At 39.7% G+C, this 27474-nt stretch overlaps 1 protein-coding gene across 2 annotated transcripts in view; it reads left to right on the forward strand.

Annotated features, from left to right (window-relative positions):
- The window catches only part of Tox (thymocyte selection associated high mobility group box), a 297989-nt gene that overhangs the window by 264457 nt on the left and 6058 nt on the right, over window positions 1–27474 (forward strand). For both annotated transcript variants that reach the window (XM_040741471.1, XM_040741472.1), the window contains exons 6-7: window positions 9492–9572; window positions 25315–25701. In XM_040741471.1, the coding sequence (XP_040597405.1) occupies window positions 9492–9572; window positions 25315–25701 (468 nt within the window). The remainder of the gene's footprint in view (window positions 1–9491; window positions 9573–25314; window positions 25702–27474) is intronic.

Consider the following 27474-nt stretch of genomic DNA (forward strand, 5'->3'; position numbering starts at 1 on the left):
TACCATAAGACTTCCCTACATTCAAACCCAGGGTTTTCAATAGAGAGTTATAAAGACATTTCACAGCCTAGGAGTTGTCTGTTGCATTTCCAACACAAAAATAACTATTTGTACTCTTTATTTCTGGTGGAGAAAAAATATATTGTTCATACAATCAAAACCAGTTAATTCCAAAAGACAGCAAATGTAAATAGGCAGATTTCATATACTGATTCTATTACAGTGATGATTTGTATTTTAATATAACAAGAGGAGAATATTAAAATATCTTTCAGCATTTGCCTAGCCATATAAGATTAACTGTGTGTATGTGGAGAGAGATTACATATATATGCATGAGAGAGATTGTATATACATAAGCATATGACAGTGAGAAGACAGAGATCAGAACTGCTTTTATCAACTACCATCTTAAAAGGGGACATCACTCTCATTTCCCTACTTTAGGTTTCAGAGTAGATGTGATTACAGTTACAATGTAATAGTCAAGACTTTTTAACCAAACACTATAATGTCAAGACTTTTGCCCTCTTTGCATTTTATTTCTCACTTAATAAGTAACTCAAAATAGTCTCCCCCTGGGTTCTCACTTATGGAGGTAGTTGAAGTGTTGGGAGCAAAATGCATTTGATAACTTAAGGATAGAATTATTTAATAGTTGGACAATATGATTCATATGCAAAATTAAAATCTGCTGGATAAAACAGATTTACGCCAAGATTGTCTAAGAAAATACTTCTTTCTATCTTATGTTTCTTGAAAGATTACTTTCAGATTTTATTACCTGTTTGAGAATTACCCAAACGAGGTGTTATGAGCAGTTTAGGTCACCCCAAGACGATTTGTGGTATGCCTAATGTCCCATGTTGATGTAGCAGGAACCCATCTAAAGACGCTCTTGCTTAATAAAGACACAGACTGCACATTACTCACATTACTCTCAAACGGTTGGATTACAACACTGCACACAGGGCTCAGGCCCATCCATGCATTCAGAGCACTCGGCCTCCTATGGTCCAGCGACCACTCTGCTGCACTGTGGCAGATCATCACTGACTATTTGCAGGAGATGCCAGTGAGGCAAACGTGCCTGTCTAAAAGGCATGTTTGGATCTGAAGAGTCAAAAAATGTCAGAATTATCCCAAAATGTTATGTGTGCTGTATTACCACCCGTCCGTTCCCTTTCTGTTGACTCATTGTGCCAACACACTGTAATAGCTGCTTCCAACTTAAAGTAACTGCACTTAATTCATATTTAGTATTCAGATTCATCAGTATTCAAAAATACGGTGCTCTGCATTTTTGAAGGAGCACTCCTAAATTAGTTTAGACAAACCCACAGGATGACTTGGCATTGTGTAGGCAGTGTGGGAGGAAGGTGGAGAGTTCATGCTCTATAGCTGCTTGAAAACCCTGTTGTAATAATAGGCCACACTGTGAACAGCTACAAATATAAACACAAAAGGGGGAAATGGACAGAGTTATCAATGACTAATTGGGAACTCAGAAACTTGCAATATTTAAGGGAAAACATCATTAGTGAGATTACAATTGAATAGTTTTCTGCCGACCAGTAGGAACACGCCTAATAGAGCACTGTGTTACCATAGCATGCCTGCTCAGTGTGGAGTCCAGGCAGGAGCAGAAAGTCAGCATGGAGGGCGGGCCTTCAGTTCTTAGAATCCACAGTGAGTGAGAAAATGTATGTACACTGGCTCCACAATACACTTTCAAAGAGGAGAAACAAAAGGAAGCTAAAATAAGTGGTAACAGTTCTCAAGAAACATAAAACCTCCCTTATGAGTCTTTCCCTCCAAAGACACCGGACACACTCCACATCTCAGAGATGCCTCCATTTGAATATTTGGAAAGACAATGCTGAATCTGGAATGCAGAGAAAATTGTGCTTGGGATTCCAAAGGGGGGTTTTAAATGCTAATGACTCGTGAGACAATGAAGAACCCATTTCAGAAGCACACCAAGTTGTTTAAAAGGTGCCAGATGGAGGAAGGGGATAAAACACTTGCATTGCTGTGATGCTGGGTTTTGCTACTTATCTTCCCCTTACTGGAACCTGAAGAGAAAGAAAAATAAGTTAACAATACCATCCTCCTGCGTCGTGGCTCCTCGGAATTTCAGCAACCCTCGGCTTATTTTTTTTATAAGGCTCCATATAAATTTCTCATCATTCTGTGACTTTGGAATGCTCTGATTCTGATTACTCTGGTATAGGATCTAAGCTCATGATGACAATGTATGACAATTCAAAGTCTATAACATAAAAGGGCTGGTCATCTTTGAATTGATCAAGTTGACCCATAGAGCTGTAAAGGGTTCTTGAGTCCCTTTTAGTCATGGAAAGTCACCTTAAATGAGAACCAGATGTAAATTACTAAATGAACCTTAAGTTACTAATTGGAGGCACAGTCGGGTTGTAAGACATTTAGCAAATTACAAACAAAATGTTCCTGTTTACACTACGTTAAATGGCTTTAAAGCTGCAGCCAAGAGCTAAATAAACACGCTGTTGTGCTAAAAAAAGGAGTGGATTTGGTATATTCAGGGGAAACCGCAGCTCATGGTGCCTGGAGACTGTATTTTTGTAAATGCTAGTCCTGTTGTGGAAGAAGAGAGTGGATTTACCTCGAGATGCACAGCCTAATGAGCAGATATCACTTGCAGGAAAGACGTTTGAATACTGTAGCATATGCCTTCTTTCGGGATGCATAATTCATATCCAAGGATATTAGCCCCAGCAGTACAGCTCAATAGCAGCACCTCATTATTTTATCTCTCAGTATTTATTCCTGTGTTTGACGCCTCATGAAATTACTGTTAATGTGTTTATATAAGGGCAGATCTGACACAAGTGGGAAGAATGTAATTTCCTCCTTCTTCTTCCTGCTGCTGTGTCTTCTTCTCTGGTAGAAGGGGCAAGTGTAAATAGTTAATTTGCTTCAATTAGGAGCCTGTCCTGCTAAATTAGAAGCAGCAGGGATATGAAGAGCCAGAATTATACTTAGGAAGCAGCTGACAAATCCTCGGAGCCTGCGGAATCAAATCCTTTACTCCTCATTGCTGCTCAGATACCCACTCCATAAATGCTGCTGTGATTTTTGCCCTTAATCTTAGGACAAAATTTGAATCTTATGTCAACCATACTTAAAGTTAACAAAAACCTTGTCACACTATAGCAGTGGCAAATGTGTGAGTTTATCTTAGCTATTTACTTATAAACATGTCATGTTTCCCACTTTCTAAAAGATTAAGCATAAAGCAAATTAAATCAATTATTCATTCGGAAGCCTCAGCTCCATACCCAAGCACACAGGGCAGCACTTAAACACGTATGTACACACACACACATATATACACACAGACACACACATATAAACACACACACAGACATATAAACACACATACAAACACACACATACACCTACACATATAAACACATACACACAAACACACATATACACACAAAAACACACATATATTCATAAACACACATAAACACACACAGACACATACACATAAACACATACACACAAATACACACACAGACACACACAGACACACACAGACACACATAGACACACAAACACACGCACATTCATAGAGGAAGAGGACACGAATTTGACATAGAGATGTCAAGAAGGACACAGGAGGAGTTGAAGAGGATATAGAGGGATAGATATGATGAAAATACATTATACTCATATGATAATATCAGAAAGAAGCAATAAAAATTATAGTATTCAAAACTTACAATATTCAAATGCTATATAAAGCAAACTTCAATTAGCAAAAAATAAAGACTGTAGCAGGTAAGCAAAATTTATATTCATAAAAATTTTCAAGTGAGCAATTAGATTATAACTTGAAGTGTTAAGTGTATTTTACTTCTAAAACCAAGTATTTATATATACATATACATGCTGATACATTAATGAGAGTGTTTCACAGTACTGTGGGCATAAACATGAGCAATACAGGTGCATGGATATTATATACTATACACAGTGGGAGATAATAATTCATTTGAAAGTTTCCATAGCTTTGGTGAGGAGATAACTCCAATATGATATCATTCAAATCAAGTCTGTTAAAACTTTCATTTGCACATATATTTGGTACAGATTACATCTCTATCAACTTCTCTGTTTTCATTGATGTATGATTTAATTTAGTAATTTATCCCTACCATGTATGCTAATGTGAAACCCTATTTCAGGGATTTTTATTCACTAAATACTGTCATGGAATGCATAATACTACTTCTGTCGATATGGGCTGCGTAGACAACAGTGGTCTTGTATAATTATACAGCCTAATGCCACTGCAGTTATCTTGTTTTATGTAAGTGCACCCTGTTGTGTCAATATAGTAACAGTATCATTTGCTAACACATTTCTCAGAATCCTGGTCTATTGTTTGGTGATGTCTGACTATGTTTCCTAAGCACCTATTATGTACCAGGTACTGTCCTGTGAGCTGGGCTTCTGCCATGAGAATTTCTAATTTCAAGGGGCATCTGAGGGTATTTTTACAACTAGAGGGAGACTGTTAGCAAACACAAAGGACTGACACCGGCTTACTTTGATTCACTCCTGATTGTGCCATATTTCATTGCTTAATGTGCCTGTTTCCTGTTCTGTAAAATAGGGATAATGATACCAAGGCAACATTCTTCTTGGAGGAACTAAAGATGTTGCATAAAAGAAAGTGTCTGGTGACAACTACAAAAGAAACATGTAACCAAAGCATAATGTAAATTGCTATTTTTTTCTGTACCTTTCATGCTTCAAAATACATTAGGCACATAGGAGCCAGTCTTTTGGTTAAGAGTAATTGAACAACATGATATTCAGCTAGTCATCTTCATTTAACACATAAACAGGCATATTACATAGCCATCTCTAAAGCAGAGCTGCTGGTTTCTGGTCCCTACTAGCTAGGAACAGGTGGCACCAACATGACCAAGACCCTTCAGGTGTATCAGATGGTTTTCAAAAGGAATTAAGAGCAAAATTTTTGTCACATCCTGTAATGTTTTTAATCCTCTGAACACTGCCTAGTGAAATCTTTCCAGTTAGGGTTTCCTTAAGAAAATGTAAGTAAGTTAGACAAGATGAATAGGTGACCATAATTAAGGACCAAGCTGTGTATAAAATACTGATGCATTTTCTCCGATTGACCTAAACAATGGTACCCCTGAAAGGGGAAATACACATGAAGTTTCTGAAGTTGTGTCTCTGGAATTGTGAAGTAATTCTTTTTCATACATAATTCTGTTGCTAAGCATTTTCTATAAATAAGAAAATTTATTTATAGAATAAATTTATTTATAGAATAAATAGGTAGTGAGGGAAAAAAGACATTTGCACTTATCCAAAAAGGAAAACACCTTGTCAGTTTTGAAATGGGGTTTGAATAGAATACAAAGTAAGAAGGATATTTCCCTTTTTATGATTATAACAACTATTGAAGTAAACTGACCAGAGGTTACAAGCCCAAGCCAGAAAGAAGAAGGAAGAGGGAATTAGCTGGTATTTATAAGAGTTTGCTTTTCTCCATTAACTGGGGTGGATTGTTTGTGAAAGAGCTTTTTTCTGTTTAAGTGTGTCGCATTCACTGACATTGGACTGCCAATTTTAATTAGGGATTATCAGCCTGTAAAAACACATGGACTCAGTGGTATTCAGAGCATTGGCTGGATGGCAGGATCATATGAACAGAACTGCTTCTCCAGAACTGCTATCTGATGTCTATCTATGTGTGTTTCTGGTTAGCTGTTATATGTGTTTTAGTTTAACCAATGAGATGCAATCCTCAGATAGGAAATGGTGGCTTTCTTGGAATAACAAGCCACAGCGTATAACTATGTTAAGGCAGATGAATTCAAAAGTGTTTGCATGAATTGAGGAAATGATAAATGATGTATTATGTTTTTAAATCCACTTCTGGCCATTTTTGGACTTCATTTCAAACAGCTGTGGCCCATTTGAAAGTCATTTTGTAGCTCAGCAGGACACTAATATTTACTGTATGAATCACATACCTTTAAAATATTTGTCTTTCCTAAGAGAAACTATGTTTTTCCCAAACTTAACTTTGACATAAATCAGCTCCATCCTCACAGGTCAGGAGGTCAGGCTGGTGCACTTGATCACTGAAGTGACTGCTCACACCTGAATGCAATCCCACAGCCCCTTTAGTTTCTGTAAATGAAGGGGGTTCTCCATCCATAACTTGAAGTTTTGAAACATCTTTTAGGAACTTTTTAGCAGTTATCTTGAAATTTATGTTCTAGAATAAGAGTTTCCCCTACTTTCTTTACATGTGGAATTCTCACATGTAAGTATCATTCTCTTGGGTTTGAGGTCTTTGGACATTTCCATTGACACAGGATTCGAATAGCATCCTAGCCCAATTTTAAAGAGAAACATCAGAGAGGCACGCACAGCATGTAGTATTGAGCTATTAGGCAGTTCTCAAAGGTGGAAGGTCTAATTATCACTGGGTAGACAACCTCAGACTTCCACTCTGATCTGGGCTACCCTCCTTTAAACACAATTACAGAAATATACTTCCCGAAATGAGCCCCCTTTGAGTTCTCCCCCTGTACATCTGCAGCTATTTGGAGCATGTGGACCCATCAATTCACATAATGTGAAGTGATGAGTTTACACTGCCCTAAAGTGGTGTTTAGGCACTTACACAATGATCCCAACATAGCCAATCATCAATAGCCAATGGGGAGCCATTTGTGAAACAGGGATCTCTGAATGCTAGTCAGGTATCCCCTAACAGCATCGATCCTGGGTGGAACCAGGCCGTATGTTCAGTCTGAAGTGCGGGAGTTATGCACCTCTCTGTCCAAGTTGTTAATAAACACACTGCGGGATTGTTAACACTTTGTGATATTAGCTGCCAGCAGCCCCACGAAGGATAAACCTCATGCTTACACTGTTGTGGTTCCAAATAAAAACCAAATGAAAGAAAGAGGAAATGCTAGAATCATGCCATATTACCCTGTGCTGCTTAGGAAACAATATTTGGGGCAAGGCTAGAGACCTACATATATTATAATCTCTCTAAAAGCTAAATGAATACTAAGTAGGCACAGCATAGCATATTAATTCAAATCGAGATGTAATTATTTAGGACACTTAAAAGTGTCAAAGACTTTTTTTACTAATTATTTTCTTCAAATTTTTCTAAGATATCTATGTGTATGGGAGGAAATAACTCTCAAAACCATGGTGTGTGTGTGTGTGTGTGTGTACATGTGAGTGTCTGTGCATCTATATGTGTATGTATGTGCATCTGCGTGTGTCTTTGCGTATGTCTGTGTGTCTGCATGTGTGTATGTATGTGCGTATGTGTGTGTATGTATGTGTGTATGTGTGTGTATGTATGTATGCCTGTGTGTGTATGTATGTGTATGTGGTCTGTGTGTGTCTGTGTTTATGTGTGTGTAGGAGTATCTGTGTGTGTGTCTGTGTGTCTGTGTGCATGAGATGCATGTATGCACATGAGTGTGTAGGCATGTATGCCCCTATTCATGCATTCAGAAATCAGAAAAGGACTCTGGGTCTCTTCCTCTATATCTCTCTGTTTTATTACCTTGAGACAAGGTCTCCTTTTGAACAGACGTGTGCTATTTCTGCTAGGGCAGCTGGACAGCAAGCTGTGCTCTCAGGATCTCCCTGTGCCTACCCATGATGCTGGGAACACAGACATGCACAACCATGCTGAGAGATTTGCATGGATCCTGTCACTCAAAAGCAAGCCCTCATACTTGTAAGCAAGCACTCTTTCCACTGAGCTATCACTCCAGCTCCTCAGAACCACTTTAAGGTAATAAGAAGAAAGAGTGTGCTTAGAGTCATTATTTATAAATTATGTCATGAAGAAATGGACTTAAGTAAAAACTAGCAGGAGGAAAAAAAAGAAATAAATCGATAAAGATCAGAAGTGCTCTGTTTCTCTTTGTGGCTGGGCCAAGTAGGGTCATAATGCTCAAATTCTTTAGTGTCATTTGTATGCATATGAGAATTTCCACAGAAGATTCTGGATTTGAATTTTGCAGTAGTCCTGTAAATCTATGACACTCCTGTGCTTCAATAAAAGGATATATTAACTTTTGTATTACGAACAAGAGAATATCTAATTTTCTTTCATTTCTCATTTAGTAAAGATGATAGGATGATCAAATGATAATATTTCACTGACTAATGTGTCTTTTCTTTAATTAGTATTTACTCTATAAAATTGTAGATGTGAAAGTCAAAGATGCAGACCTCCTAAAGGGGAGTAATCGCATTCATTTCATAGGTCCTGCTAGAATCCAGCTGCAAGGGTAGTCATTTGTTTACCTGGGCAAAAGGTTCTGCTGGAGTTCAAATATTCATGAGTAAATAATATTTCTCACATCTCAATTTCAAAGTCAGGATACAGCAAACCTCTGTCTCTAGAACATGAAGATTTCCCTCTACTGCTGGCTGTTTGGCTTTAGACACAGTCTTTATTGAACTGCCCAAACATATTCTATACAACTTCTCAATATTAACCTGAGTCTGATTAACAGTCATAACAGAGGGATATATTTCCATTTCCACAGTAGAGCATTTTGTTCATTTTGACTGATTTTAAAAGATCGCAGCACTTTGGAACCTTGGAAACTCAGCCTCAGGGAAGAAAATGAACCCCTCTGTACCCCAAAGCAGCACACAGTGACTTCTGGCACACAGGAGCTGGTCACATCTCAGGTCTCTATTTCCAAAGGCTTTTACTTTGGTTTTCAAGCCTCTGTGGGTGTCTATTCATTGCGGATAACTTTTACGAGGTCCCCACAGCTGTCATCCATGTTTCCGTTGGAAAATACATGATGCTCAGGTCATGTGGCATGGCAGGTTGTGTCCCTAGCTACTCACTATTCTATTCCAGTCCCACCGTACCCTTGCCTGCTGCTCCTGACTCCCAAATCCTTGGAAATATAACTTTAAGAATCTTAAAATTGTGATGAGCCCACAGCTGCCAATACCTGTCTGTTGATTTCCATACTGAATATGTTGCATCATTCTTGAATCCCATTTCGGTTTTGTGTTTGGTTGGCATGGAACACAAATGTTAGAATATTACGATGCTGTTGAATTACTGCCTGCTGTATAAATATGAATTCCTGGGTGATGCTCCTCGGGAAGCCTTCTTCAATGTTGCCATTTATTTCCATGCTCACGGATCATTTCAAAACCACTCTGAAAAATGCAAAACTTTACAATTGTAAATTCTTTTCTTACAGAGCCTATTTTTCTTCTTTCAAACCTGTTTCGGGAAGAAAACACACTCTATGGGAGCTGTTATTATATACATATATTATATATATAATTATCTGTATGTGTGTACAATTACCATTCTGTATTGTCCATCCTCGAAACAAAAGCAGATCCTCGGTCTAATTTAAGACTTTCTGTTGCTGTCGCAGGTTTATAAGAAGAAAACCGAGGCTGCAAAGAAGGAGTACCTGAAGCAACTAGCAGCATACAGAGCCAGCCTCGTATCCAAGGTAACATGCAATTGTGTGACACTGTGACAGACTGTGGTCATCTCCATGCAGACTCTAATAGTTATCTAAAAGCATAAATGATCATGTTAGCATTTCTACACCATTTTCTTTGTTAGAAAAAGAAGCACATCCTAAACAAACCTTTGTGTTGTAGAAATATGTTCATCCCTGAAGACCACAGCTATTTCTGGCCTTTGATAGACACTGTCTACCTGTGGATTGTTGGTTTTGCAGTTAAACATGGCACATTCTATGTCAGGAAATGACATGACTCTAAACCATACCTTCCTTCCACTGGAAGGACCTCTCCTGAGGAGCTGCCACCCACTTCAATTTCTAGTCTTGTTCTATTGGCACCAGGATACAAATTCCCATCGTTCTGTTTTTAAATGAGTATAGCAAAAACTACTGTGTGCTTCAGAATATCTTATCTGTTAGTCTTTGCTGATTACACATGCCAGAGAGTTGACTCTGCTTGGTTTCATGTTACTAAAAATTAATTTCCCTTCATAGAGTTCTCAGGAAGGTGATGTGGACAGGCAGCATGGCTCCATCTAGAAGGGCTCACAGCAGCCTGTCAAATTCAGATCACTAGTATTTTGTTCATCATGGCCATAGGCTCTGGACTTCAGTGCATTTGGTCCATTGGATGTGCTTTCTTTTTCATCCACAAATATCCATTTCTGTTCTAACTACCCTTTAAAAAGTACATGCATTGGGTTTTCATCAGTGAAAGCACACGATGACATAGGCAAGAGAAAAGAAACTACAGATGCAAGAGAGACGTCAGAACAGTATTGTTCTGCTTCAGACTTTACTTTGCATCAAAGAGATGGCGCTGTGGGAAACTTACTGTTCGTGTCTTAAAATTAATTTTTCTGTCTTCCTGTGTCGTTCCAGTTCCCCATTTCCTAATTTGTCTAACTCTTTTTAAACTTATTTGTATATTCAACTGAACTCAAATTTCAGTATGCATGCAGAATTCAGAGAATGCTTAGAAGATTTTAAGGAAGCCCCTGTCACATGTAGGAGCCATTTCACCATTAGACACACTAATGTTAGCAAATTCATATGCTCCAAATGTAAGAGAATTTAGCTGGAGTGCTTTGCATGACAGAGAATCAACATGGGATATGTCAATCCTGATACAAGGCCCTCTGGCTAATGACATGTGGATTGCCACAGTGGTGCCACAGGACTGACTAAGCCTTCACTTCCAAGCAGGCACCACCAGAGTTGCTGTTAGCTGCAGCTTTGCTTCCTGTTCAGTCTTCAAGCTGCAGCCCTTAGAATGTGGCAATTTGTATAAATGTTGAAAATTGCCATTTCTACATTTAAGAAACCAAGCACATTTTTTACCGCTTACTTGGATATTTTTCTTCTCTTTAGCAGTAGGAATTGGGTTGGAGCTGTTGAATATCTATTTATGTATGGTTCTCTGTGATGTGTGCACAAATTGAAAGAAAGTCTCAATTGGTCTCCATGGGTCAGAGAGAGGATGCTGAAATGCTATGTGTTAGCAAGTATTTGCTGGATAGCCTTCTCCACAACTGCAGGAAATCCACAGCCTACTTCCCAGAGCACGTGGTACCATGTATACAAATCTAGTGGTTTTCCACTTTATTTATGGTGAGGCAAACAAGGGCCACTCAAATGGAAACATCTGTTTTTCCATGTTATAATCTTGTACCATGTTATAAATTTAAAGCAACAAACAGGTTACTATAATTCCAAGAATCCACTGTATGTCAGCCAGGCTCTATCGTTTTTGTTACTGTTCACTAATACATGGATATGTTGGCAAATTTTCTTGAGAATGCGGAAGTAGCCCCGTGACAGTAGATAACAAGCAACTTGGACTCTTCCTGTAAAAGACATGCTTTAGTCATGGAAGGACACCTACCAAAAGCTTGATGCAACTGATTTCAGAGGCCTCTTGGAAGATGTGCCATTGGAGTTGTGGGTCCACAGAGGACTAGACCTCACAGAGCCAAAACAAAATGCTCACAGGGAATGGAAGACAGCAGTTCAGGGGAGGCAGTGTGGTTGCACCTGAGCAACTAGAGGGACTGTGCATGGATGCCATAAAGACTGGAAAAGGAGCGGGGATTAATTCTCCATGCAAAGGGAGGTGACTGTATGAGCCTTGGTAGGGAACTGAAATTTAAAAGCTCTCTTTTTCTGAGAAAGTGCTCCCTTAATCCTTGGAATAGGCTTAATTACCAGCGTTCCACTGGAGAGAAAAACAGCCAGCAGGTAGCCAGTATCATGGCAGCATTGCTTCTGTTTGGTGCTTGTCTTTCTCTGGCTGGGCTGCGTTACTCAAGGACCTAAACACACCACTCTCCTGCACCCTTCAAGTCCCCACCATCCTGAAGTTACAGGCACACGTTCTCTCTCTCTCTCTCTCTCTCTCTCTCTCTCTCTCTCTCTCTCTCTCTCTCTCTCTCTCTCTCTCTCTCTCTCTCTCTCTCTCTCTCCCCAAAGGTCATTCCATGCATCCATCCATGAATCACCACGTTAGCCTCACATTTGCTTTCCTGGGACCTTGCCAGCCTCTTCCTTTCTCACCACACTTAGCCTACTTATTTTCTATTCATTGTGTCCATTTCTCTTGCATTCTGAGCTGACAGATCTCTCTCCTCCACATGTGACCATAATTAAATCTGCTACTGCACACTGCTTCCACTCCAGGCCACACTGTGTTCCACTTGGGCCTATAGGACACCGCTCCATGTCAGGCTAACTGGAGATGCTGAAAGACAAACACAGACAAGGAGGTCCCTGTGGAATGTCTCTTGATACTCAGAAGACTTGAAGCAATTCTCTAAATTTAGCTGCTTCTAACAGAACATAATAAAAGTAGAAATACCACTGTGCCTGAGTTCTGGCCATGGAACTTCTTAGTCTTTGGTTTCTTGTAGACATGGAATGTATCCATGTGCTCCTTAATATGGCCCCAGGCTTGAGTGAAATTGAAAACTAACCCAAAGAAAGATTCCCAAGGATACTAAGTGACTATTCTCACCTCTGTCCTTCAAAATGACATTCCTGATGCATCCTTGGAACCTTCCCCCAATAACAGCTTAAGTAGAAAGGCCCTTTGCAGCTGAGTGACTGGCCCCCATAACCCATTCCTCCTGTTAGGTACTTTTTCATAGAATCCTGTTGAATTCATAACCACTTAGCATAGGCTCTATAGGGTTGAGTCTCGCTCCCAAGCAGAAATCAAATGTCTTCCCTACCTTGAGAACAGGGTGGTATTGACATTGAGGACTCATAGCAGCATCTTATTCTAGACCTTCTAGGCTTGTTTCTTAGAACCTACATCTCTTCCATTTTTCTAAGAAAATGCTATGCCAGCTGCCAGCTCTTATCTATTATTAAGTGTGAGGTTGCCTTGATTCAACCAAGTCTGGCATCTGGATGGCTGTCCCCTCTCAAAACGGTGCCACCACTATCAGAGTCTGACCAGCGGCCTGAGGAATGCAGACCTGCCCAATGCTAGAATACACCCCACACAGCATCACAGTGCTCCAAGTGGGTGGTGTTTAACCTAGGCACACAGCACAGTGAGAGAACCTAAAGCCTGCCTCTTTCTACTGCCCAAGCACACTACAATTACTGAGGTTTCACTTTGAGTTCGATGTGCAAGCGGTGCAGGGAAAGCCCCACAATTGGAGAAATACTGTAAGGCCTGAGGTTAAAGATAATAATAGAGAAAAGAGGATTTACATTTATGACACTCGATGCACAAATACTTGAGGTTGTTCGAGCCCCCACAGGACACAGGGAAGAGTGCTAGGCTTTGACTGCAAAAGAGTAAGGGAGCATTTTAAAGGAGAGGACCAGGTCGGGGGTGATTGTCAAAGCCACAAAGTGTTAGAAATAACAATCTCTTTTTCTTAAAAAATGAGAGCGAAGGTTGTGATGAAGCAGTTAGACGGGGCTCTGGGGTACCTTCATCTGTGTTTCTATGTGTCATTAAAGGAACTGCTTTAGAGGACTTAATAGAGGGCACCATTTTTGATCTGGCAAAACTTGGGTGGGGAGCAGATAAGTCAGCAGCCACTAATAGCAAAGGAGCCTGAGTTCCAATTTCAACTTAACCATTTCCTATCAGCTTGTCCTCAGGAAGCTACATGGGCATTGTAAGGTTTAGCTCACTCTAATATTGAGCAGAGAAGATCACAGGACCTTTTCAACCAACTTAATCTATATACGTTAATGTTACTGTTGAAGTCATTATGCTAAGTGAAGTGAGTTGGTGATGTAAGGAACCAAGTCTTTCATGACTCCACAAATATAGTCATGCTCATAGGCTTAAGAACTAAAAATGTGGTTGCTAGTTTCTGGGTCAAAAGAGTGATTGCTATCCCACAGGCATAAAGTTCCAGCTAGCAAAATGAATTAGCTATGTCTATAATGGCTGATAACTTTTTAGCCACTTTAAGAAAATGTGTATGTAAAAAGAGTAGCTGCTGTGTTAAGTGCTCTTATTGCACTAAAATACATTTTTTAATTTAAAAATCATCTGCCCAGTTTAGGATATTGAGCAAATGAAATTCTTAGTAAATAGAAATAATTCATTATGCTTAGGAGTAGTGGCTGAAAAGTTAGCTGGATCACAATTTCAAAGTTACCTCTTTATAAAGAAACTCCAAAGGTTACAATTATAATTTTTATTAATTTTAACTTATTATTTCAATTTATTTTTAAATGTTTAATTAAATGTTTTCTTTGTAGCTCCATCCCATTACAAAGATGAAAATGCTATAAACATTAACAAAAATCCATTTATCTATGTAGACTTCTTGAATCCTCTGAAGAAGACCATGAAAAGAGGGGAGCTTTGTTTGCTACGGAATGTCATATTGAATTGGGCTATTAAATACAGCTTAAGGAAATATGTTTTTCCATAGACTAAGAAATTCCTAGACATGAGTCTAAATCACTATGTTGAAAGCAATACAGAACTTTAAAGCAATGGAAGGAGTTTCATATCACCACATAGACCACAATTTATATTCCCCAAATGAGTGTTGCATTCAAAGAAGTCACCTTGGGAGGCCAGAACTCATTTTTTTATTGCTCCCAGGGTTCAAGAGAGGGTTTTTTTTTGAAACTCCTGGGTAGACCTGCAATCAGGAAAAGTTTATGAAGCATTCTAAAAAATCAATCTTGTTACATTATTTTCACACCTCATTCTTTTCTCCAGACATCACCAAGATAGAACCCACAGCTTTGGCTTCAACTCACTTTTAGCTAGCTAGTTCCAAAATTTTTACTCACCATCAAAAGACGAAAGAGCTGTGTGAGGATATGTAAAATAGTGTCCTCAGACTATGAAGAGAATTCCAGCAGGGAGGTTCCCAAATATCCCCTGTGACAGCAGCAGTCCCAGATGAGAAAGCAGCTCAGATGCGAGCTCAGGAGAAAGCATTTGGTAACCTGTGTGCTAATGAGAAAAAGTCACTTCGTTGCTTGAGGCTACCCATCATATGTCCCACACTCTTTTTTGTAAAAGCAGTGTTAAGAATACTATCGATGTGATGAAACACCATGACCAAAAGCAACTTGGAGAGGTGTTAAGAGAAGCTTTTTCCTTGGGAAGGAGCCGTTCCGCCAACCTGGTTCCAGAGCCGCTTTCCCGCCAGCCTGGTTCTAGAGCCATATCAGTCCCAAATAAACACACAGGAGGCTATATGAATTATGAAGCTGTTGGCCTTGCTTGTTTCTTACTAGCTAGCTCTGACTTAAGTAATTACCCCATAATTGTTAATCTAAGTATGTTTCTTACTGGAGAATAGTTCCAGGCTTCCTACCCCCATGGCGTTACATGTTGACTCTCTTGTGTTTCTCCTTCCCAGAATCCTCCTGGACTCCTAGCCCCACCTATCTAGATTCCTATAGGCTCAATAGTACTTTATTGACAAATACACAGGACTTCCCCCAACATCTCCTCTTTTCTGTTTAAACAAAAAGAAAGGTCTTAACTTTAACACCGTCAAATTATATATAACAGAACAGTTATCAAGTAAGAACATAGTTACAATATTTTAGCAAGATTTAAAGAAAATGTCATCCATCCCATCCTTGTGAGTCCAAAGTCCTATATGTAGCTTATCTTTTATCATAACTAAGGAAAACTATAATTATAACTATCTGTCTTCAACTCCATCAAAGACCACAGAAGGATAATATATAAACACTAGGAATGACAAAGGTATCTTACTGCCTGGACAGTCACCAGAAGTTCCTCTGTAGCGTTGGGGCATCCATCTTCAGCCCATAGGCCACAATGTATCCAGAAGATTTCTCAGCAAAGCAGGAAATTTCAAACTGTCCATCTGCATCAGCAGTCTGTTAGTCATTTTTCTGTCCTGCAGAAAGTCTCATAGACTCTTCCATGAAGCAGGAACCCTGTAAGACTGAGTTTAGCAGTCACTTTCCTGTGGGTCCTGCATGTCCAGTTTATACAGCAACCGTCAGTCTAGGCAAGAACAGTTTCTTGCCCAAATGCCTAATCTTGCCATGTTGAAAGCAAACTCCATAACGAGTTTCTTCGATGCCCATTTTTCTCTCAGACGTAATTGGTGCTGCCAGGAGCAGACATTTCTCATTGTCAAGAAAAACCCTAAACCATTTTAAATGCCATTTTCTGAAGGTCTTTGAAAGGTTTGAAGACTATCTATCTCAAATATATTTCTGTATATCTAGAAAACCTAACTAACCTAACTATAAGTTCTGACTATTAAAAGTAACTATCTATAGTCTGTATTCAATTATGCATTACGTTTTAAAAGATCAGTATAAGCACAATACTTAATCAAGAGGAGAAATATAAGCATCACAAAATTGACCTTGATTTTGTCTCAATAAATGAAAAACAATACCCATACCATAATTCCCCTTTTTACCATTAAAAAAGATTGGCTGTGATCATTAGCCAATTATAAACAACCCCATTTAAATGAAAACAAAGATTTATAAACAAGATGGGAATTAGGACGTCGCTCATTCCAAACTGCTTCCTGCTGGAAGGGGGCGCTGTTCATACCATGGGGATCATGACAAAACTCAGAAACCTGTATAAGTCCGTATTTTCGGGGTCTATAAAGCTCCATCATCTTAGCTGTCTCAATTGTTGGAACATCTGGTCCACTGCTTCCGGGGGTCTTGGTTCGTCAAACCACAGAAGCCTGGAAGAAATCCTCAGCTTTTTATGTTCTGTGGAAACATAAATTAAAACTCCTTTTCCGAGTAACATATCCTTATACTTAAATTTTGAGGTCAAGGCATTTTCAAAAGATAGAAGTTGAATTAATTCAGCAGCATTTATAATCAAGTGTACTTCAGTAGCTGTTCCTTCCTTAGCAATGAAAAAACTGAAAAACATAATAGCGTGCAGTATCCAGACTCTCTGTGTATTTTCCATCTTTACGTGGCTTATTTATTAATCTATTATTATTACTACTCAATTTCTTTCACTTTTATTTATTTTTCTCTGAGACAGGGTTTCTCTTTGGAAACCTGCCTGCCTCTGCCTCTGGAGTAAATCCTACCGGTGTGTGCCACCACAATGCCGGCTTTTGTATTTATATACCACTTTGCCGTTTCATTTTCTCTCTTAATCTCACGTATATTTTTAAACACACTGTAAACCTTTAGAGGTTTTGTTCATCCAAGTCTGACTTTACTGTAAATCTTTACGTTTTCCTGGCCACGTGTCTTATCTGTAAAACCGCAGCTGTTTTAAACTGACCTTTCAAGATGGCGGGCGTAAGTGTGATTCCAGCTTACCGCCTCAGTCCATGCTGACATCCAGCAAATGCTGCCACTTCCAGCAGAGTCTCTTAAAAGAACCTTGCTGGCTGTTTTTTTTTTTCTTTTTATGCCGAGTCAGGAAGACTCCAGTAAGCGAGCCACGTGAATCTGGGCTTGTGGCTAGCAAAACAGAGCACACCTGAGAAAAATGCTGCTACCAAAATCTGTGCTTCTTTCTGTTCTTCTGTTTCTCAAATTCCTTTAAAGCTTATGTCATTCTACATGGAAATTCAATCCCACTCCTGATCATCATTATGTTAAGAGAAGCTTTTTCCTTGAGAAGGAGCCGTTCTGCCAGCCTGGTTCCAGAGCCGCTTTCCCGCCAGCCTGGTTCTAGAGCCGTATCAGTCCCAAATAAACACACAGGAGGCTATATGAATTATGAAGCTGTTGGCCTTGCTTGTTTCTTACTAGCTAGCTCTGACTTAAGTAATTACCCCATAATTGTTAATCTAAGTATGTTTCTTACTGGAGAATAGTTCCAGGCTTCCTAACCCAATGGCGTTACATCTCGAACTCTCTTGTGTTTCTCCTTCCCAGAATCCTCCTGGACTCCTAGCCCCACCTATCTAGATTCCTATAGGCTCAACAGTACCTTATTGACAAATACATAGGACTTCCCCCAACAGAGAGGAAAGGGTTTAGTTGTCTTACATAGCCAGAGTTGTGGAGGCAGGAGCTGACATAGAGGTCAGGGAAGACTGCTGCTCACTGCCTTACTCATCTGACTGACTCAGCCTGCTTTCTCATAGAACCCAGGACCACCAGCCCAGGATGGCACCACCCGCAATGGGCTGGGCCCTCCCATATCTATCACTAATTAAGAAAATGCCCTAATGTTTGCCTAGAGCCCTATCTTATAGAGGCATTTTCTCAACTAATGCGTCTTCTTCTGCAATTACTCTAGCTTGTGTTGAGTTGGCATAAAACTAGGCAGCACAAGGGGCAAGACAATGTGTGTGTGTGTGTTTGTCTGTGTGTATGTGTATGTGTGTGCGTGTGTGTGTGTATGCACTCATGTGTGTTGTACATGCATGCCTGCAGTGTGCATGTTTGTATGAGGGGATGCATACCACAGTAAGCCAGGTGATTGGTGACAATCTCAGTGTGGGTCCCCTCATCCACCTAGTGGAGACCAGTTGCCTTCTTCACTGCTAGGTATGTTGGTCTCCCCATGCCTGTGAGCTTCTGGGATTCTCCTGTCTCTGCCCAACTCACTGTAGCTATATATTGGGATTGCAGATGCTTAGTAGTGCTGCATCCAGTGAGATTTTCTCTCTTCCTTAAGAAGGAGGGTGCCAAAGCTTACAAAGGACACTGAAAACACTTCTTTAAAAAACATACAGGATGGGGTGGTGTTTAAGTAAATTAATTAAGTTCTCTGATGCTATTATCAATAATAGAGAAACTCAAGGCCTGGTTTCAATTAAAGGAGAGTAAATTAGAAACAAAGGAACGTTTTCTTTATGAATAATGAGACAAATCCACAGAATTCATGCTATGGAGAGCTGTTGAGACAAATAGTGAGAGTGAATTTGCAAATGGGATGGATCATTTTATGACTGTTAACATAAAATTTGAAGCTCTGAGCCAAGATCGTGATTTAAAGATAATAAAATCTCATGCTTCAGGGTATAAGTTAATCACCTGCAAGGGCCAAGAGGATTTGCTTCCCAGAAGTAACAATGTACAATAGAGAAGGTACATAAATTTTGTTTAATTTTCAATGCATCAAGTGTTGGTCAGCACTGAAAACAAGAATCAAATTAGATGGACTATTAATTTGATTTGGTCCAGCACCTCTTATAGTATTGCTTCTACTGAGGTTTATGTCTTGTGTTTATACTTCACTGTTTTAAATAACAATTATTTTTTGCAATCTTTCATTTTTATACCACACATCATGCCAGAATGGAGGCATTTACACACTCTGCAGCAGCATCTTCATTACACGAAGTAAACGAGATTGCAGTTCTCTTAGATGGTCATCTACTTGCTTAATAACTCTTCTTAAGGCATTTCATGCTATACCCTTTGTACATTTGCACAATCAAAGGAAGCTTTTGTGTTAAGGCCCAAAAAGTCTTGCTGCTACTATTTCTTTTTCCCTAAAGAAGATGTCAACCACATCATGTGGTTCAAATGCAAAGAGGACGGAGAACATAGTTAGAAACCAATAGTAAAGAGCAGTTCATACACAATGTGTGGTACAACCCTTTCCTAAGCATGCCTGAGGTCTTGTGTCTAATCCCCAGCACTAAAAATTTTTTTAAAAAGTTTAAAGAACATGTCCCTCTTCTAAAAATATGTAATTCTTAACACCATGTCTCTCAGATCATCAAGATAAAACACTGCAAAATGAAAAAAGTAGGAACAAAATTAAATTATTTAACATACATAAGAGAGTAATTCTGATTTCTAATTGGCAGGTATGGAGACCTTATATGTAGTGCAACTGATTTTCAGAACAGTTGCATTGCTTTTGCATCTTGATTGGAAGAACAGTGAAGGAATACTAAATAAATGATTTGATCATATTTCCATTTAGTAAGATTATGAATTCATGACTGTTTCCCATTTAAAATGAATGTATTCTACCCATCTCTAAAACAAGTCACTATATAGTTAGTGGATGGCAGTGCTAGTATAATTATAATTGGCTAAAAGTGGAGCAGAAAGCTGTCTTTTCCTCCATTTAAACAACTGACCTTTTCAGAAAGACAGATTCTTCATATCTTGGTAGGACATTGCAAGCATCCCTGTCAGGACCTATGGCTGCCCAAACATCACCTGAACAAGAATTACTTCAACAGACCTGCTAATGTGGAAGGGGGAAACTTGCAAGCCTAAAGCAGAGACAAAGAACTACAGGCAACTAAGGAATGCTGAGAGCAAGAAAAACAGTCTACCCCAGGGAACAGCACACCTGTTGTTTATCCAATATCCAATTGTCTGCCCTGAAAACAAATATACAAGAAACATTATATGGACTGGATTTGAAAGAGAGCAAAGAGGTATTGGAGGGAGGAAAGGGAAAAGGGAATGACATATCATAATCTCAAAACATTTTTAAAATTATTTTTTAAAATGAAGGTACTGAATGGTAGTATATCCGACCAAAGGACAGCATGAAGAGCTGTTATTCCTCCTCTTTCAGACAGAAAACAGTGCATGCTAAAAATAAAAAAGCAAACACAGAAAAATGATTGGACATACAATGGTGTTTTCAAGCCTAGAGATCCTTCTGTAGTCTTTGGGAAACAGGGGGATATGTCTAAGTAACAGATCTCAGCAAGGACAGCAGCACTGAGAGGGACACAGCCCCAACAGCAGTCATTCATGCATTAATTCATGAACTCTTTGAGCTGTTCGAGCTGCATAGGCCATGGAGAAACAGGTCCCCACCAGTGAAAATATCTCTTTCTTCATCTATGTCATCTTAGTAAAAAGACAATTTAGTAAGAGAACTCATACTTGAGTGTCTGCAGAAATGGGCCAACAGTAATTTATAAGAGAACTCACTGGAATGTCTGCAGTGCATACAGAAATGGCCCAACAGGTTACTTAGTATGTGAAACTCAACTGCTTACAAGTAAGGAGAAAAACAACAGCAACAGCATGTAGTTTCCTAATATTCTCTCTCTGTGTCAAAAATTCCATTCCAAGTGTTCTCCAAATTATTGTTTTTAGAAATCTACTTAGTTCAGAAAGTAATAGTCCTAGTGAGTAAATATTCCTGGCATTCCAAAGTAGTTTTAGGATGCAAGCTGCTTTTTATATTCTTTATTGTGAAGAAGATAAATGGCAAATGACTAATAGAGAATCATTTACATTTAATTATCCATAAGAAAAAGAACCCTCCCATACTATGAAATCTCTTCCATAGAGAGGGATCTCCAGTAAGTTCTACATCAATTCATCTAAGTCCTATGTTCCAAGCATGTGTTGTCTTCAGCAATGGATTCTTATTCAAGTTGTAGGAGGTAACAGAGGGCAATGACAAGAGCATTCTTTAAGTAATCTCTTGGACTCCTCTGACCAACAACTCAAATAGAGGGTGTATATTCCTGACCCTGGGGCTTCTGTTAGATAGTCTATGGCTCAGAGGGGGAGCATTACATCCCCACATGCCATAACTTCCTTAAACACACACACACACAGAGAGAGAGAGAGAGAGAGAGAGAGAGAGAGAGAGAGAGAGAGAGAGAGAGAGAGAGAGAGAGGAGTCCAACCCTGATTCCCATGGTACCTCTGCTTCCTTTCCTTCTGTGGTCACTTTCGTCTTGTACGCTGGGAACCACATGCATGCAGTGTTCATCTTTTTGAGTATAGGTTACTCCACTTTGTGTAATATTTTCCAATTCTATCCATTTACCTGAAAAATCCATGATTTAATTTTCTTTTTATATCAGAATATTATTCCGTAGTGCATATGTGCCACCTTTACATTACTCATTCATCAGTTGAAGGACATTTAAGGTGTTTGCATTTTGCAGATATTGTGAAGAGAATGAGAATGAACATGACGGAGCAGGTATCTGTGGACTGGGATGTCAAGTCCTTTGGGCATGTGCTAAAGATTTGTAGAGCTGGGCTATTTGGTGGATATATTTTCAGGTTTTGAAGAATTCTCCACATTAATCTACATAATGGCTACACCAGTTTGCAATCCTTCCAATAGTGAATGAGGGTTTTCTTTTCCCCACATCCTCACTAGCATTTGTCGTCAGCTGATTTCTTGACATTAGCCATTCTGACTGGAATACCATGAAATCTCAAAGTAGTTTTAATTTGTGTTTCCCTGATTGATAAGAACGTTAAACACAATTTAAAGATATTTCTTCAAAGTCTAGCATTGGTGGCACACGCCTTTAATCCCAGCACTTGAGAGGAAGAGGCAGGCGGATCTCTGTGAGTTCGAGGCCAACCTGGTCTACAAAGTGAGTTCCAGGACAGCCTCCAAAACAATACAGAGAAACCCTGTCTCAAAAAAAAACAAAAAAAGAAGAAAAAAGATAGTTCTTCCATTTTTTATTTCTTCCTTTGAGAACTCTCTGTTCAGATTCATACCTACAAACCATAACCAGCCTGACAAGATATCGCTAGTGCTTCAGTAATGGCGCTTACATATTGGAGGTAACCAGCAACTGTCTACTTGGAGTTAAGGGTTAACCAATAGGGGGTAATTCATCCCTGGTACTACAAACATAGGCAGCAACCTGTATCTACAAGGATTATAGACCAAGGAAGAGAATCTATGACTGCCATTGTCCTAAACCATTATAGTTTCAAACTGTATTTTAAATATGAACATCCACAGCTAAGTGTAGCTTGCATCCCTTATTTAAAAAAACATTTTTGAAGCAAAGGTAATTCCAGTGATCCACAACAGGTCAAATGCAGAGAATGCCACAGATCTGATCTGCATCTGCAACACAACCCCTATATACAAGGTTTAAGAAACCACTGAAAAGGGTGTGGAAATATTGTTGGAGAAGAGGACCAGGACATCTGATTTGTCATAGTGCCTTTTAGACACTGCCTAAACAAGACCTGCACAATTACATTTTACAAGACTAGATGGAAAGCTATAGGCATTCAATGTATTCTAAGAGACCCAAGAAAGGAAGAATCCCCATTCTCTAGGGAAAGGTCACCTGATAAGTTATCCAACCCCTAGTGGACAGCACTAAACACACAGTACATAAGAGTATAATGAATATACAGTTTTCTAAAATTCTCTATGTTAAAAATTCAGTTAATCCTTTGATCTTTGCTTTGCACCATTAACTGTTTTATTTGAGAATTTAAAGCAGAAGCAACATAGTCTAATTTGAAGTTTCTTTAATTGAAAGTGCCCCCAGGAACTACATTTCATGAATACTTTATGTCTGCAGCCCCTTTTACAATTCTGGCTAAACACTTTTTTGGCATTTTGAGGTTATTATAGAATACAAGGAATACAAACTTCTATTCCACTTCTACTAATGAAAATGATCTTCGGGATGTGGAGTGCTTAGGGCTCCTTGATATGCCTTTCTGTAAGCTCTGTACAGAAAATTTAACCTATCTGAGTCCAAGATTCTCATATTTTGGTGTGTGTGTGTGTGTGTGTGTGTGTGTGTGTGTGTGTGTGTGTTTGTAGGTCACAGTGCTGCATACTAGCCTGTGATAATGAAACAGTCTGACTTGAGTTCCTCCATGTCACATTCTCTGCATTTTAACCTGTTGTAGATCTCCATAAGAGCTTTTCTCCTTATCCCTTCAAGACACTTTCATACATCCATTGATGTTGGCACATCAATTAATGTTGTAATTGTGCAAGTCTTGTTTAGGCAGTCATACTGTTGAGCTTCTGTGATTTCAACATTTGTAGCTAGAAGGCACTATCTTAAATAAGATATCCTAGTCCTCTTCTCTAACAGTCTTTCCACCGCCTCCATAGTGATGCTTCCTGAGCCTTGTGCATAGAGATTGTGTTGCAGATACAGATCAAGGCTGGTCACTCCACAGCCACTGTCTCTGCAGTGAGCCCTGTTTTGGGTCACTGTAATAGTCTATTTCCGTAATTTATCCTGACATTTTCACACATAGGCACATTTGGCATATTTTCGAAGGGGTCATATCTATCCTTCATATAAGACCACACATATGGGGTTAGGAGTCATCAACCACAGTAGACAAACACAGGAAATCCAGCACACTTGAGCATCATACTTGCGGTGAGTCGTTTGCTTCTCCTACATTGTTGGGAGGAGCTGCACCATTCTGCTCAAAGTGCTTCAGAATGGCCTAAGGTAATGAAGCTGGCCAGCTTAAGTTGATTTCCATCCATAGTACAGGTTGTGGAGAGAGTGTAACATTGCCCAAGCAGAAGGGAAATAAAGGTCTTCACAGACACACCGTCCTCGCATCCTGAAAGAGGATTCCTCCCTGGTTATTGGTGATGGGGAGAAAGAGCTTGAGCACAGAATTGCCTTGTGAACCACAGCAGGACCACATCAAGGTCACAGAGTAAAAGTGTATGCCAATCCCCAAAACTGGTTTGGCAAGGGCAGCTTTCTTCTCCGGAAACACGATTGATCCTTTCCCCTTCTGTTGGATTCACGTTCTGTACTTGTTCCGTCAATCTCTTCTCTCAGAAAATGAAGAGCTAGGTTCTTCCCCAGGAGGTAATGCCACAGGGTTAATCTTTGATTCTGTTCAGCTTCCACTGAAATGTCTGGTTTCTAAGTCAATTAAAAGGTTATTAGGTGTGGAAAAATTAGGGCAAGATTATATTAATTTATGATGACATCTAAAATATCAAAGAGAGATTATTTTTATCTACTTCATTAGTAGGAACAATTTGTCACCAACTCCTTTTTAAAAAAATCAAGATAAGGCTGTGGTTCCTTTGAAGACATATTAGTATGATTTTCCATGACTTTTGGAAGGTATTTTAGACCTCTTCCATAGCCACTGCTATCAACCAGCCTTGTTTTCTTTGTGGAAATATCTAGGACTAAGGCTCTGTGAGAACACAAAGAGAAGAAACTAAGCATGTGATCAGTGGGAGAGCTGAACGGAATTACTTTGAAAGTGAGATACCTGAAGGTGATAATGGTGCCCCCCTGCATCTTTTCATCTCTCTTTGGATGACCAGAATAGTCAGTCAAAGCAGAGCATTTAGGTGAAGGCAAAAGAATGAAATGTCATTACAGTTTGCTTTAGATTCCATAAAGGAGGTAGAAATTCAGAGTTGTATAAGTTCTGTTAAAAAATAACGATGGGAGAGCCCTTAGATGAGAGTCATAAGAATAGTCATGGGTGCTGATTCTCATGAAGGTCCATGAGAGAATTCACAAGCATCCTGGGAATAGCACGGTGTTCAGAGACCTGTCTCCTAACGCTGCTCTCCTTTATTCCCTTGCAGAGCTACAGTGATCCTGTTGATGTGAAGTCATCTCAGCCACCCCAGCTGGTCAACTCCAAGCCGTCAGTGTTCCACGGGCCCAGCCAGGCCCACTCAGCCCTGTACCTAAGTTCTCACTATCACCAACAACCAGGGATGAATCCTCACCTCACTGCCATGCATCCAAGCCTCCCCAGAAACATAGCGCCCAAGCCGAACAACCAAATGCCAGTGACTGTCTCCATAGCCAACATGGCTGTGTCCCCACCACCACCCCTCCAGATCAGCCCACCTCTTCACCAGCATCTCAGCATGCAGCAGCAGCAGCCACTTGCCATGCAGCAGCCCCTTGGGAGCCAGCTCCCCATACAGGTCCAGTCTGCCTTACACTCGCCCACCATGCAGCAAGTAAGTCTCTATACTTAGGTTCTGGGCACCTCTGGAGAGCTGGGGGTGGGGCTGTCTATCAAGTAAAGATGAGAGGGGTGTTTGTTCTATTGAAATGGAGAGAGAACTATGGGCATCTGGCAGACTTACATCTGCAAAATATGATTTATAAATGGCACATTGTCAGAATTACCATTCCAGGACTTGATAACGCTTCCTTTTGGATCACTGGTTTCTTTTCCCAGATATATCAACTTGGTGTTCCCTTGCTGGTGGCCTCTTTGTTTCTGGTTTCCATTTCTTTAGTGAAAACATGTGCTAGGATGCCATGTGTATCATGGATCTTGCTGAAACAGAGTCAGTCTGTTATTTCTTTTTAATGCCATTAGGAAATGAGACTTTCTTGACTGGGATGACCCTTGAGTTCAATAATTGGTATACAATGAAATCAGATTCAATTCCAAATTTAGTAGAGATCTAAAAACATTAAGAAGCAAACAGTAACTGGAGCTTCATTTTGAAATGTATACAAGGAGACTGGGGTGACAGCAGCATTTTGCCAGCTTGCAACAGGCCCTGGGTTTAATCCCTAGTATTGAAAATGCATGGGGGGAGGGGGTGGCGGCGGTGGTCTGTCTGCAGAAATAAGAAAACAGAAGAGGTATCTGGTTAATTTTGCTTAGTTTTTATTTGGAATCAAGTTTTCTTTTCAGATTCTTTCAGATTTTGATGCACTTTCATAATTTGAGAATTAGAAGCATCTTTAAACTCATTGGAACATAAAATATTCACTTTAGAAAACAGGCAATGGTTAAAAAACTACCAATCATAGCCAACTTAACCACTGACTTTGCCATTCAATTATCATCTTTTCCTAGAGTTCTGAGTAAACATATCAGCACAGCCCTCCTGCAAAATTCATATTTTGCTGTTTGTACACAGGATGCACGCTTACCCTAGGAACAGTAGGGGAAGGGAAAGCAGACAGATGAGCCACATCTAGGAAGTCTAAGATGTATTTTATTATGATAATTATAGACAGGATTTCTGAAAGCTGACTACAGGTAAGCCAGTACTTAGCACTTAAAGTTTCAGAAAAGTACAAGTGCTACTGCTAGCCCTGTCCTCATTCTGTGGACAGAGACTCAGGGGCTTGTCAGGTAAGAGCACTGAACTAACCAGGGGAGAGGTGGGATTTGAACCTAGATCAGGTCAGAACTAGAAAGTGTTGCTCTAGATACTCAGTGACTTCTTTCAGCCTCACACTTTCTCAGACGTTATTAACAGACTTGTATCCAAATGCCTGTGTCTTTCAAGTCTTTAGAGGACCTTTAAACATTAGTTACTTGTAAAATCAAATCTTTTATGAAACTTAAAGGAATTCATCAAATCACTGTATTTCTTGGTTCCTAAACCAAACATATTGGTAGCTAACTTTGTTACCTACACACCACAACCTGTTGCTAAAGCTGAATCACTAGAAGGAAAGACCTTGGTGGTAACTGTTTCCAACCTCTAGCCCTGTCTCCAAGCATGTTTATGACCAAGGGATATGCATGGGGTAGAATCCTCACCCTGTGCATCAGACATTGCCTACAGGGAAATGGGCACTACTGATGCCTTTGTACTATAGTCAGTCAATGGTATTTGCTTGAAGAAGAAGCAGTTGTGTGGCTGTCACCATCGCTTGAGTGGGTTGACACTGGCTTGTGCTGATCACTATGCTGTAGTTCATCTACTTCTTCCCAAGGGAAAAAGTACAAAGACAGAGTCCTGTCCATAGGCAGAGGGATA

Source organism: Mesocricetus auratus, unplaced genomic scaffold (genome assembly GCF_017639785.1).
Source record: "Mesocricetus auratus isolate SY011 unplaced genomic scaffold, BCM_Maur_2.0 Super-Scaffold_6730, whole genome shotgun sequence".
Classification (NCBI taxonomy): Eukaryota; Metazoa; Chordata; class Mammalia; order Rodentia; family Cricetidae; genus Mesocricetus; species Mesocricetus auratus.